Here is a 15,333-nt window from a genome sequence, read left to right as displayed (position 1 = left end):
AGTGTGGACGTGCCAGTGTGGAGGAGAAATATACTGAATGAAAATGCTTTTAATGTATTTGCAAATACATTCAAACATGCTCATTGGCTAAATGCTACAAATGAAATGAAGGATTTACACATAACGCCATGGGGTATTAATGTGTGCATAGGCCAGCACAAAAAAAGCACATTTTATTTTATTTATTTTTTCAGCACTTAGGCTACATTGAATCTATATGTTCAAAACAACAACAACAACAAAACAAGCAAACATTCTTCATTTGGGGATCACGTTGGAGTCTGGTTAGCCTGTCATCCTGAAAGTGCAGAGGTTCCGGGTTCAATTCCAGGAGCAGCTTCCAGTTCCAGGCAAGTTCATTGGCAGTCAAAACTATCAGCCGATGTAAGATTACGCATGATTGACAAACGGTGAACACATACGTCACACCATTCCAGGATTGGTGTGATACAATTCTTTTCTGCCTGTATGTGGGTTTTATTTGGGTACTCCAGTTTCCTCCCACATTTAATAGCTATGCCTGTTATGTAATTGAAGACTACATTTTCCTTAGGTGTCCGTGGTATGGTTAACATACATTTAATGTTGTGGCAGTGAGAAAAACTTCAGCTTTTGAGGTCACACTTTCTCTATACTAAATTTCTTGAAATGATATGACAAACGACACATAGCCAATGGGATATTTATAGTCATATTAACATTCCCCTTATGAGATCATATATTTTTGTTTATTCAAAAACACCCACAATAAGTATTAAAAAGGTCATATATATATATATATATATATAAAATCTATTAAATAGAAGAAGTCATTCATCACACAGTGAAAAGATGGGGAATGCAGAAAGAAATTGAGACTCATATGAGTGCAATGTTCAGATACGTTTCAAGTGTGTTGAAACTTGGGCAAATTTGCTGGAAACCAAACCAGGAGGATTTCACTCGTGTTGCTGATTTAAGCAGAGAACTTTTTTTGGAGCTGCTCTCCTCAAAAATGCTCTTTTGGGAGATGTGTGTGCACGTGTGCGTGTGTGTGTGAGTGAGTGTTTCAGTCTCATGTGGCCCAGTTCAGTCAATTCACACTCACTGTGTGTGTGCTGATATTTGACGTGTCACTGTCTCCAGACAAAAGTTTGGTTTTTCAGAGGGCGTGAACCCTGGATGGCATAGACACCGGTAGGAACCCACTGTGTTGATGCATCTTGCATTTTTACACAGCGACATGCGATCGTTGAGTTCTGAACATTCATTTACATCTGAGGGATAGAGGAAAGAGATACACTTTAGTAATAATAAATGTAAATGAATTCATTTCAGCGGAACAACATTGTGTACTGTGTGTGTGCATGTTGCATATGGCCTTGACTCTTACCAATGCAGGACATGCGAGGCAGGTCCAGCGTGTAGCCATCAAAGCATTCACAGGTGTAACCCTCTTGGACTCGAACACATCGACCGTTTTCGCAGCCATTCAATATGCCGCACTCCTCTGCTCGCAAGCCCTCGAATGCCTTGAATGGATCTGTCACATGAATAATGACAAAGTTAGCATTTTTTTAAATGATTGCCCTCAAGATTGACTGTAAATTTTGTTTTTCAGAATAAATTTCACAATCCTTTTCTGATTGTCTGCTTGTGTAGATAATGAGCCAACAGTGTGCTCGGATCCTAATGACATAATCTTTGTTCACAAACTGGTAGTGGGTCAGTAGATTGCATTGTGTCTAATTGTTACTGAACACCCCTAACAAATAGTGCTTTGCACGAGAACTACAATGATTTTTTTTAATTTAAAAGATACATTCTATCACATTCTAAGAATTGTATGAATTATTCAAACCTTTTACTGATGGATGCTATAGTGCTACATTTGTCTGACTTGTGTGTGGGGAGCGTGGGATCGGTTCACACTTAGTGATGTATGAGATTGAGTGTGAATGGTCGGTGGTCTCTACATGTGCCCTGCGACTGACTCGCAACAGTTGAAGGTGTAGTCCGCCTTTCGCCCAGTTAACTGGAATAGGCTTCTATGCTCCCTGCGACCCTAATCAGGATTAGCGGTGTTGAAAATGGCTCGGTCTGCATCAGTTCAAGCTTGTTTAAAAACAATACAAAAAAATGACACTATTTCTATGTTAATATTTTGATCTCCTTCAATAATGTAATGGGTTTTAAATGAGGCAATTGGTTTTTGAAGCATTTCAAAGATGCAATTAAAATATAGACTAATTAGATTTATTATTTTTTTTCTGAAATGTCACATACCAATTAATATATCACTGTACCATTCCCGAATTTATTAGGAAATTGAAAATATGACGTGGAGTGACATTCCCGAATTTGTTCGGGTTTTGTTTTTTCTTGCGGGGGGGATAAAGCGCTGGCCAGACCCCTGACAATGTTTTTTCCCTTCCAGCCGCCGACACTTTCACCTCATAATCCTCCGGACCCATATAACTAAGGAATTAAATCTTTTTTTTGGATGAAAGAAGAGAGTCTAAGGTTTCTTATGCTGCATTGAATGTTTATGTAGTCCTAAAACTCAAGACGCCCTGGAATTTGAGTGAAAATGACAAAAACCCCGGCACTGGAGTGGACACATTTTTGCACATATCTGACAGTGAATGAGTTCTCGCACTTGTTTACATTTCTTCACAGCACTAATGTATGTACATATTAAACTACATTTCTGTGTTTAAAAAAACAACAGTTTCTTCCCATACAAAATCACATCGAAATACAGGTACTTACATTCATCATTGTCATAAAACGGCAAGGCTGGAGATGGTGAATAGTCCGGGCTCACTTCATAAATATCCATTGGACCGGCGACAAGGGCATCGTGGCCGTAAGGATGCCGTCCGGCAAGGTTACACATGGACGCATAATCAACTATAGAGCAAGAAGAAAAACAGGAAAAAAACAGTTAATGATCTTTTTTTTTGGGGGGGGGGGGGGGGGGGGGGGGACTAACAAACAAAAATACATTGCTAGTCTAATATATTACCAAGACAACCAAAGTCAACCAAGAACAGCACTAAACTCTAACAAAGGCTCCATAAGTCTTGTGTGATTCAAACTGAGCACAGGACTTAAAAGCCAGGTGACTCAATTAACTTATGAAACATCTCTCAAAATGTAAAAACTATTAAAAACAAAGCTATGTCCAACCCAATGTTATTCATCCAGCGAATCACATCCATCCAGACTAAGTCTGGATGAAAACAACTGGACAAAACCACTCATCCATATGTAAGAAGAGACCGACTGTGGGACACAATCCAAAACTGCTAAAAGACCTCATGGCAGGTCCATACAGGCGAAATGATACCCCAGTTAAGAAACCACCAGTTTATTTCAAATGAAAATGCTGCTCCGGGGTTGCGGCTGTGTTGGAGTCTATCCCAGCCATCTGTGGGCAGTAGGTGGGGTACACCCTGAAATGGTTGCCACACATAGACATCCAACCATTTATACTCACAATCACACAGTCGCCGGACAATTGAGAGTGTTCCATTAACCTACCATGAGCATATGAGAATGCCAGAGTGCCTGGAGAAAACCAACACGGGCACAGGGGGAATATGCAAAGTCCACATAGGAAGACAGAAGGGAAGATTCAAACCCCTCATCCCTGCACTGTGATGCCAATATGCTGACTATGTCGCCCGGCCATGAACATAACTAATACTGGTCAAAATGCATCATGGTTCCATGAAACTCAACAGATGAAAAACCAAAGACAAAGAAATCTTGAAGAGGACCAAGTCTGTCAACGGACCAACAGAACAAGATGATTTTATTAAGGAATCGTTATTGGACTGATGATGAGGTACAAAAAGTTCTTGGGTCACTTGAAAAAAACTCAAAAGAGGAGAGCAAATGTTAAACAGTCACCCATCCATTAAAGGACAACCGACATCACTTTTTTGTTTTTTAACTGACACCAGAAAAACGTTTTATAGCATCTAAAATACCCAAAACACACAGTATGATATTTTTAGTCAAATGCAAAACACCAATAAAAATGACAAAAAAGTGTCCAAAATCTGCAAAAAATTGAGCTGTGAATTGGGCATTTTCAGAAAGTCCCGCCCCCAGTTCGTGACGTCACGCAAAGACGTCTTGCATTGCTAGTGAATCCAAGCATTGGCTTCAGATTCGGAGAATATGCTTTCTTGTTACACCTCCAGTGATGAATATGATTCAAATATTTCTGACGAGGAAAGCATACATGTTTGCAATCGATTAAATAATTTATTTGTGCCATTTTGAGGCAACACTGGGGGAAAATCTCTCACCCAAAAAAAGAGGCACAAAATGGCGACCTCCTGTGGCCACCTACGTTTCCACAGGCTGATAAATTCCTTATATGGCGCTTGGACGCTGTCTTCTGGCCTTCTGGCGGCTTTTGGGTGCAACACGAGTTCCTCAGACCAAACAAGTACAGCAAAATACATTGACGTGATGGAAGGACCGCTACAATGCGTCTTTTTTACGGTCAAGGGCGGTCCTTAAGTGACGTCACGTACGAACTCGTCACCAACTCAAAAACAAGACTTCCTGAATATTCAGTGCGAGTCTTAAAACATAAAATATAGCTATATGGGGTGGAATCTTTGTAAAATACGCTCAGTAGAAGTCATTTGAAGCCATTTTACAAATTATGGACACAACTTGTCCGGAGACGTCAGTTGTCCTTTAATTAGTGAGAGTATTGGACAAGGGCGGCCTGGTAGTTGAGCGGTTTGCACGTCAACCTCACAGCACAGAGGTGGTTCAATTCCAGTATGGAAGTTTGCATGTTTTCCTTGAGCCTGTGGGGGTCTTCTCCAGGTACTTCAGTTTGCTCCCACATTCCAAAAACATGCATGGCAGGCTAATTTACCACTCCAAATTGTCCCTAAGTATGAGCATGGATGGTTGTTCGTCTGTGTGTGCCCTGCGATTATCTCGCAACCGATTCTGCCCAAAGACTGCTGGGATAGGGTCTAGCACCCCATTCACCCTTGAGGATAAGCCGGTTCGGAGAATGAATGGATGGATGAATGAATGAATGAATGAATGAATGAATGAGTATTGGACATTGTGCAAATGAAGATCAGCCGGTGCCAGCAGGTAAGAGGAACACAGGAGCATTGTGTGGGAGGGAGTCTCTAGATCGCAAATTAGGGGCGCATACAGGCAGATTACTGCTTCAAAAGCCAATGCCCAAAATTTCAAGAGCCTGTTTTGTCATTTGCAGACAAATAATAAATCACAGATTGTGTGGCAGATTCCACCCGGTACTACATACTGTAACAGTAAGTGTGTACTGTTTATTGAACAGGTTACTGTACCTGTGTTTTTGGGCGGGCATAAGGCACAGTCCATTCCCCATGCCTCTCCAAAGAGACAACAGCACTCTGTGAAGGTTGTCTTCCTGTCATGGCCCACCGGCAGAGTACATGTCATGGATTCTGTCACCTTCTGCCAGCAGATACCTTGAAAGTCCATCTGCCCCACCTCATGTTGGTCTGGGAGCACGGACGGACGGACAAACAAACATACAAATATGTGCGCACGCACACACACACACACACACACGCACACGCACGCACACGCACACACACACACATACACGCACACACACACGCACACAAATACACACTTATTTTAACTTTTTCATGCACCGTGTAACATGTTAAGCTGTCCAGTATAGTAACTGCTGTCCCCGAAAGACATGGATCAAAAATACCATATTTCCCGTTGTACAAGGCGCACCTAAAAGCCTTGTTTCGTCAAAAGATGACCTTACACGCAGGTGCACCTTATATGTGAATATATATATTGAACTACAAAAGATCTCGCAAGTCATGCCTGCATTTGCTCTTGAAGTAGTGCATAACCCCAACCTCAACTGGCGCCTTATAATGTGATGTGCATTATATTTGGAAAACTTTTATATGTTTACATATTATATTTGGAAAATGTTTTTAATTCATTTAACATGCACCTCATAGTGCGGTGCACCTTTTACATGGAAAAAGTATGAAAATACACCATTCAATTTCTATTCCCTCTTGTTCCTCAGATCCTCTTGCTCCCTCCACCTCTGTGTGCCCCCCTCCCTGCCTGCCGTCTCAGCACGATGGGGGACAGAGCTTTCAGCTGCTCTGCCCCCAAACTCTGGAACTCACTTCCTCCCAACATTCGTAACATCGACCTTCAAGTCCCATCTCAAAACCCACCTATTTAAAATAGCATTTTCCGTGTAGCTCTCTCATTTCTATTTATAATTGTATTTTATTTATTGTATTCTATTTGTGATTGTATTTTATTTATTATAGTACCTATGCTTGTCTGTGACTGTAAAGTGTCCTTGAGAGCTTTGAAAGGCGCTTAAAATGTAATGTATTATTATTATTATTATTATTATTATTATTATTATTATTATTATTATTATTATTATTATTATTATTATCTTCCCACCTTCAAATCCAATCTCAAAACCCACCTTTTTAAAATTGTATTTTCTGTGTAGCTCTCTCTTGTTTCTATTTATAGTTGTATTTTATTTATTGTATTCTATTTATAATTGTATTTTATTTATTATTGTGTCTATGCTTGTCTGTGACTGTAAAGTGTCCTTGAGAGCTTTGAAAGGCACTAGAAATAAAATGTATTATTATTATTATTCATTATACTCCGGTGCACTCCGGTGCACCTTCTACAGCGGAAAATACGGTATATATGAGAATCATGTTATAATTCATGACTCTTCCAGCTTCAGTTGAGTAAAAAGTTAAATCTTACCTGCTACATCAGGAACAAAGATGCAGCTGTTACTGTTGGGATCCAACACCATCGGGTGATTACAGAAACAAATGTATGAACCTTCGGTGTTCAAACACTGAGCTCCCACACACACCGACTCATCAAGGCACTCATTTATGTCTAGTAGAAAATAATTAGACAAAACATGAATTACTTTGTGGTGAAACACTGACACGAGAATGAAAAAAAAAACCTTTGGTGTGACACTAACAATCTATCTGTCCATTTTCTATGCTTCTCTATGAGCTGGAGTTTATCAAGTTTGACTTTGGGAGGTGGTGGCAAAATATCTTTTGCACTCAAATATGTTATATGGGGTGAAAGCAGTAGCGCACACGCACACACCTCTGCACTCCAGTTTGGCAGGGTCATAGTCTTGTCCGGTTTTGCAGTAACACTCATAACTGCCCACTGTGTCCTGACAGAAGCCTCCTTTGCACACCTCCTGACCGAACAGTATGCACTCGTCTGCATCTGAAACAGGCACGCCAATAATTACGGTGTGCAACGAGAGCTCACAGTCCTTTCAGAAGATATTAGGCACGCAGCTGCGTGCAAGGTCAACAAATTGTAATGATAACGACATAGACCAATATTTTTCATGAAATGTCACATCCCAAGCAATCGGATGTATTTTCTTGATTTACTTTTGTAGCTCTCAGCTGTCGGGACTTCATAAGGAAAATCTCCACGTGGGACAAATCCTTTTCCAGATGGACACATGAGGTTGAACTGGTCTGAAATGAGGCATAGGTTTGGATATTAATTCGGCAGCACAAAAAAAATCTGTTGTTTGGAAACAAGCAAGTCTCATGGAATTCCAGTGCGAAATATAACGGCTGAATATCTGGAATGATTTTGGGCACTTTTTCAAAACTGTGAGCCAAACACAACAGAAGCTCAAACAAGTGTCTGTTAAAACCCCACCCAATATTCAAGCTCTGTGATTACAGCGTTATCCACTCAACAGCTAGCAGCTGCTGCACTCCAAGTGCTGACTACTAGCTTGTCATTATCAATGACAATGGATGGACTTCTTGTAGCAGCAGATGTCATAATCAGCTGCATTTTGTCAGTCCTGCACGTTCCAATTTATCACACCATGCAAATACAGTAAAGTCTCGTTATATCGATATTCAAGGGAGTCCGAAAAAATATGGATATAACCGGGACTATCGATATATCCGACCCTGTTTGCATGTAATTTTCTCCGTGCGTGCATAGAAATAGTATCGATATAACCGGGACTATCGATATATCTGATATCGATATAACGAGACTTTACTGTATATCCTTGTGACAATAGCATGTGCAATATGCCATATTGCAAAGACGGAAATTTAATCTGCAATTGTATGCTGTGTGAACTGCAAATTTCCCCATTGCAGGACGAATAAAGGTATTCTGATTCTGATTCTGATTCTGATCAGACCAGAAGCACTCAGACAAAACTTTAAATCAAGGGTGTCAAACTCATTTTTTTTTGTCGCGGATCACATTGCAGGTCCGGTTTCCTCTCGAGGGCTGTTATGAATTTGGGGAAACCATTAGAATGTTTCATCTCCTCCACATATTACATATAGAGGGCACAGCAAATTAATGAATAACTAGTTTTCAAATTTGAAGTAAAAAAACAAACAACTTTACATACGACAATTTGAAATTTTGGTTCGGACTTTAGCAAGCATCATGGTACTTGACATGCTTGATTTGCTTTTGCGGGCCAAATAAAATGGTGTGGCGGGCCAGCTTTGGCCCCCGCGTCTTGACTTAGACACTGCCATCCAATCGTAGAACAATGTCTTGGGGCATTATTGGCATCCACACGCGCGCACGCGCACACACACGCGCACGCACACACTAATTAATTTGATTAGAATCCATTGAGGCTGCTTGAATTTTCTTATGAAAAAATATTCCCTTTGATAATCATCTTTATCAGAAACATTATTATAAATCAGCTTCTGTATTTTGTTTTCTACTTCTTTCTTTCCTTTAATCTTCATTTCATAACTTTGCTGCTGTGAAATGTAAATTTCACCACTGTAAGACTAATAAAGGTAAATCCAATCAAATCTAATCAAATAAAGTTACCCGTTCTTATATATGTTAACATTTTTCAGGCACAGTAGTTACTACAGTAGACATCTTATCATGTTAACAGGTCACAGGGTGGATGGTAGAGTTAAATAGTGGAATACTATCGATATTGTGGCATTCAACACCCAAATTTGAATATTATGGATTTATGGAACAAAAGGACAAATACTGTCCAAAAAATGGAATAGAAAGTGAATCGAATTTACATGATTAATAATGAATAATTTTTGTTTGTAACCTTCCATTTCTGTTTCTATGGAGGTGTCCTATTAAGCAGAATTATGCTGGAAGAAGCAATTGTGCCATCAGAGCAGCCTTCATGGATGATGCAGTGTTCTCCAAATCATGTACTTTTTTCATTAACTATCAATACCACTCAATTGACAGAATTCGTTTAATAGATTACCATGCTCATCTGGAGTAATCAAGACCACCAGTGGGCCCTTAAAATTACATTAAAAAAAACTATGGCATCTCACCAAACATTTTTTTGATCATTTTGTATTTGTATTGGATATTATTTCATGCAAATGCTTCCCCATGAGCCTGTAAACTGAGCATCACTTTAAGTTTATGTAAGAAGTACTACTGAACAAATTGCAGATGCAGCGACATTGTCAAAAATAACTCAATAAATGAACGAATGGGAAATATGCAACAAGATGCTTCAATATGCATCTGATGGGACCCCTTCATATCACTTTCAAGTCGGATTATTATTCAAATGCAAATGTATGTTGCATCATTTCCAGACCAAATTACTTACCTGTCCCATTGACAGGACAAGGGTAAACTTCACAGTTGTCACCCCAGCCGGCTCCCAGTGTGCAGCAGCACTCTTGAAGAGTGACATGGCTTGTTAGCACACTCTCACACAAGTTTTCATCATTTAGATGGAAGTAGCATTCTTTTTGTTCGACTGATGACACTGGAAGGTGAAAACACAGCAGAAGGGATGCTTTGTGGCGGAAAGTCTTAAATGTTGTGATTTATGTCATTCATGCCATAGATGAGTACAAATGCACATACATTTGACACCATTCATCTCAATAACCAAGGGTGTGCAACCACTTTCGATGATGTTATTGGAATTAGAAGAGTGAAAAGTAGGTCATACAGTTAACATTTCAATGTTTAACTCATTCACTGCCATTCCCGAATGTATTCAAGGATTGTAAAGCCTGACATGGAGCGCCATTCCCGAATTTGTTTGGGTTTTGGTTTTTCTTGTGGGAGGTAGGGGGGGGGGGGGGGGGGCGATAAAGCAGAGTTTCAGCAATGTTTTTCCCTATCACGAGGGAGAAGCATTTGCCTTTTTAAACCAACCCCATTTCAAGCACAGATAACTCCACACCAATATAACTTAAAAATGTATTCTTTTTTCTGGGGAAAGAAGAGAGTCCAGGGTTTCTTACATTGAATGTTTAAGTAGTTCTGAAACTCAATATTCTGGGGTCATTCTGGGGTCAAACATTGGCACTGGAGTGGACAGATGTTTGCACATTGTCTGGCGGTGAATGAGTTAATTTGGTTCTTGAAACAAATGGCAGGGAAAACTGCCTTACTTGCACATCCAAAAATGCACTAAATTATTCAAATTGTTTCACGGCAGGTGTGGAAATTAAATGGTTGTGTTTTTGTGCACTGTTGCCTAAACCAGGCGGGCTCGGCTTCAGCCAGCTGATGGCATCTCAGATTAAAAATGATGCTCCCTCACATTCCAAGATCATCTTGACAAATACATTTCTTGTACTGTACTTCAAGGGAAACATCATTTACAAGACCTAAAATTCCTCACCTGTGGGAACGGTCTCACATCTGGCGACCATGACATTATATTCTTGGCCGCTGGGACAAGTGCAGACGAAGGAACCATCTGTGTTCACACACTGAGCTTCTCCACATACACTACTCAGCAGGTCACACTCATTAACATCTGTAGAGGAAGGACAATAAAAAAAAGTTTCTATGCTTATTATGTTCTCTTTATCCATTCACATCCACATGGAAAAAATAGCAGGCATTGTGTGCAACACAATACCTACAATATTGTCCACATTTTAAGGTGCACCTAAAAGCATTCAATTTTCCCAACCGTGCACCCATAATACAATGATGGTCTGTGTCTTTTGTGTTGTGTCACATTATTTGTTATTTAGTTTTTTGTTGTTGTTTTGACTTCAAGATGGCGCCGTGAGAGTGACTGCCTTTATAGCAGGTCCTGCATTTTATTTTTCTACTTCTTCCTTTCCTTTTCTCTTACTTTCATCACTTGGCTGCTGTGAAATGTAAATTTCTCCAATGCGAGACTAATAAAGGCTAATGCAATGCAATCTAACCCAATCCAATCCAATATATGGTAGAGTATTAGTTACAGTCTCCTTATAGTCACAATTGAGTTGTTTTTCTAAACCACCTAGAGGTTATTATTAACAGGAGCCATTTGTAACATTATATATTATATTTGGAAAACATTTTTTATTCATTGAAGGTGTGCCTTATAGTCCGGAGCGCTTTATATATGAAAAAAAAATACATAATTCATTAGGGTTGCCCCTATACTCCGATGGACCTTATACCCTTGAAAATACGGTACATAAACATTTTTTTGCATTCTTTAAAACCATGATTAGGCAGCTGTCGCAAACCAGGATGATTAATAGCTCTACAAAACTGTCACGGTTTTGATGAGTAACTCTAGATTTATCACGCCAATCAGCAAAAGATTTTTCTTTCACCGCCTTCACTTAATTCCAAATAACATTCATTTGAGTTGCACCCTCAACATTATTGAAAACACCCTTGAATGATTATGTGAAAAACTGTTGCCGCGACACACATATTTCATGGGCATAAATACTACCCTTTAATCAACAACTTTAATCAAACACCTTCCAAATTGTGTTGAATTTAAGGGGGATACTCCAATCAAGTTATATAAACATGTCAAGGGCGATGAGGATGTGAAAGAGGAGGCACTGTTTTTTGAGGTATCTTGAATAGATTGGCAAATATTACTCACTATGCGGTATTGTATAAAAAGACGCAAAATCATTATCAATATCGAGGATGCTGCACAACAGAAATGGCACGAAAACCACATTATTCTCTTCACACTATGAAACACTTTTGAGATCGCTTACTAGTTTTGTTATCTCTTGTTTTCCTCCTGGCCAATGACACTGGAGATTACGTGTGTCAGGTTTTATTAGATCTGATTGCAGCATTAGATACAGTGGATCACGGTATTCTACTGTCTTGTTTACAGCACTTGGTGGGCATTACCAGTAGTGCTCTTGACTGGTTTAGGTCCTACCTTTCTGACAGAACCTTTTTGATGTTCGCCTTGGTTGTTCTGACACCCTCTGTCATGGGGTGTTCCGCAGGGCTCAATTTTGGGGCCCATGTTGTTCTCACTAAACCTGCTCTGCTTTGGTGTACTTAACAAATGAACTTTGTGTGCCTTCCGCCTGGGCTCTTTTCCAGAAAAAAAAAAACCTTTAAATTCTGAGTGTGTCACAAAGGTAGCTGACCTTGAATTTTGACTGCCACCGTTAATTTCTTCGCGTTTCCTTGACAGATTCATTCTTATGTCAGAACCAAGCGTGGAACGTCTAATTAAAGTGCCCGGTCAAGTCAAATGTAGGATATTTAAGATGGAAATGTTGATGGAGATTTTACAGAGTGTAAAGGGATAAACCACAAGAAGAGAGAATAAAGTAAGATGAAATGGACAATGTGAGGGGAGGGCAAAATAATAGAAAACACAATTGTCAAGGAGAACAGGGATAGACAGACAGGACGGAAGGCAGCGAGACGAGAAGGATTCTAAATGGTTCGCGGTAAACTACCACTGCACGATCGTGTGCTTGTTTGTAAGTGAATCCATCTGCTCTAGCCGCAGTGGAGTGAAGGCTTGGCAGTGAATGAGGCAGCTGGCCGGACCGAATTTAGGTGCATCCTAGCTGGCCAGGACTGCCAGATGACAGATGGGAAGTTTGTGTGTTTAACACACACACTCCGCGGAATTAGAGCGTTGTGGTGATTACGGTGAAATAAATGGCCACTGGGATAGCAGTATATGGTAAGTCGATGGAAAGGTTTCTTCAGCCGTCATCAGATGACGGCTGAAGAAACCTTTTCATCGATGGACCACTCCTGTACGACTGAGAGCTTACACAGAAGTATGTGGGAAGGTTCATCGAGCCGAGGAGTAAATCAGCTCAGCATGTTTCCAATTAGCCAGAGGGAAGCTCTGCAGCATCCATAACATTCTGGTCAAACATACAATTTGTAAGCAATCTGAAGAAGAGGCACTGGATGTTCCATGTTCTAAATCAATACTCAGACACATATGGCTTCAAAAGGTTTACAGAACTCTTAGAAATGGTAACCTCAAAGTGTATTGAACAATATTTATTTTTTAAGTGGCAAACTAGACACCAATAAAATGTTTTTGGTTTGATCAGGATGCAGAGTTCCTTGTTGCAACGCTTTGCAAAGTCTGTCTGAGGAAATTAGTACATCACATCCCTTCTATTTGACATGATTAATGCACTAGTGTGGAAGCCTCATGCGCCACCGATTCGAACACAGATGCTCCATTAAAAAACAACAAACTTCAATGCAGGTAATCAAATTCTGTGACTTGAAGAGATGCTAACAGATCGTTCTCTGCTAAATCGCAATCCCAGCTACTTTTATTCATTCATTCATCTTCTTGACTGCTATATCCTCACAAAAGTCGCGGGGGGAGCTGGAGCCTATCCCAGCTGTTCTCGGGCATTACGCAGGGGACACCCTGAATTGGTTGCCAACCAATCACAGGGCTCACAGAGAAAAACAATCATCCTGCCATGCATGTCTTTAGAATATGGGAGGAAACTGGAGGACATAAAGAAAATCCACACTGACACGGGGAGAACATACAAACTCCACATAAGGGAGGCTGGAGCGGGATTTGAACTGACGACCTCTGCACAGTGATGGGTACGACTCCTTATGGATTTCAAATGTGAACACATCATGATAGATCTATTTTTGTGATTTGTTAGGTGCCAAATGTATAAGGTCTATGCAAACAAATCTGTGGTCGACTGTGGTGTGACCAAATTTACAGAGTTCACTGTATGTATCAAGCTTCTGTGCATAATGCACAAAGGTCAACATACCGGGGATTCAAAGGATTTGTTATATAATAATTATAAGATGGGACACTTACCCACACAGCTTTGTCCATCTTGACTTTCTTGGTAGCCCTGGTCGCAGAGGCATCTGAATGAACCCAGTCTATTTTCACAGAAACCATGAGGACTACACAAAGTCTCATTGAGTCCACACTCATCGATATCTGTTGATCAAAAGAGAACTTAACTTACTTCACTGTTTTAACTACACTGTTTTAACCCTTACTAAATACTACACTATCAAGAACTTGAAAGTAAAATGATGAATTACAAGAAGACAGGATAACTGTGTTATGGTATTTTTACAGTAGACATCAATTTAGACATTTTAAATATGTCGGTAACACATTCAAAGTGATATCCATGGATAAATGGATAAGACCAAATCAACACTGGGGGAAACTAGAGCAACCCAGCTCACAAACCAGGCCACTCTGATACATATCTGATGTTTTATTTTGAAATAAATGGCCTCTGACAAGTGAAAACACATTGATATTGTTCGTCAATTTTTAAAAACTTCTAAATGGGAAAATCTTCGATAACCTCAGACCAAATCAACACTGAGGGAAAATACAGCACCCCAGCTATCCTACCAAACCACTCTGATACAGATCGGATAGATGGATGGATGAATAGATAGATAGATAGATAGATAGATAGATAGATAGATAGATAGATAGATAGATAGATAGATAGATAGATAGATAGATAGATAGATAGATAGATAGATAGAGCAAGCGAGCGATAGAGATAAAAGGCACATGAAATGATGAACATATCAACCACTTCGCTGTTTTCATTGAAGCAGACATTTATATGGCGAATGAGACCAAGTTTACTTGAGTCTGATTTAAAGCAGGAAATGTGCCTCATTTACAGTACGTCTCGAGTCTAGACTGTCTCGACTCTAGACAGTCAGTTCAAAAGCTTTGTTTATTGCTTTTCCTTTTGTTATTAAAATGCTGTTTTTACTTTGGAAAAGATTCAGTGATGACAAGGGGGCGAAATATTCTGGATTATCAAGAAAATGTGAGCAACACATCAAAGAAACAGGAGGTCATTTTTCAAAAGTAGACATTGCAGGTATTAAGACCATTGAAAGTTATTTAATTAATGTGTGGTTTGAGCACAGATTCTGGCTTCCATGCAGTGTGTCATGATGCCAAAAGAAATGTTAAATAATTTCTTGTTTTCTGGTTTTGGAAGGGAGAAAGGTGCGCATTTGTCC

At 39.8% G+C, this 15,333-nt stretch overlaps 1 protein-coding gene across 6 annotated transcripts in view; it reads right to left on the bottom strand.

The window, feature by feature from the left end:
- Positions 1-131: 131 nt before the first annotated feature.
- Positions 132-15,333, bottom strand: part of ltbp1 (latent transforming growth factor beta binding protein 1) — a 73,135-nt gene continuing 57,933 nt past the window's right edge. For all 6 annotated transcript variants that reach the window (XM_089011702.1, XM_089011705.1, XM_089011704.1 and 3 more), the window contains 10 exons: positions 14,138-14,266; positions 10,715-10,852; positions 9,683-9,844; positions 7,464-7,553; positions 7,162-7,290; positions 6,796-6,936; positions 5,340-5,516; positions 2,752-2,892; positions 1,373-1,522; positions 132-1,256 (listed from right to left, as the gene is read on the bottom strand). In XM_089011702.1, the coding sequence (XP_088867828.1) occupies positions 1,084-1,256; positions 1,373-1,522; positions 2,752-2,892; positions 5,340-5,516; positions 6,796-6,936; positions 7,162-7,290; positions 7,464-7,553; positions 9,683-9,844; positions 10,715-10,852; positions 14,138-14,266 (1,430 nt within the window). In that variant the 3' untranslated portion in view covers positions 132-1,083. The remainder of the gene's footprint in view (positions 1,257-1,372; positions 1,523-2,751; positions 2,893-5,339; positions 5,517-6,795; positions 6,937-7,161; positions 7,291-7,463; positions 7,554-9,682; positions 9,845-10,714; positions 10,853-14,137; positions 14,267-15,333) is intronic.

This window comes from Hippocampus bargibanti, linkage group LG13, assembly GCF_051943395.1.
Source record: "Hippocampus bargibanti isolate YZ-2025 linkage group LG13, ASM5194339v1, whole genome shotgun sequence".
Lineage (NCBI taxonomy): Eukaryota > Metazoa > Chordata > Actinopteri > Syngnathiformes > Syngnathidae > Hippocampus > Hippocampus bargibanti.
This window is presented reverse-complemented; position numbering and strand designations above follow the sequence as displayed.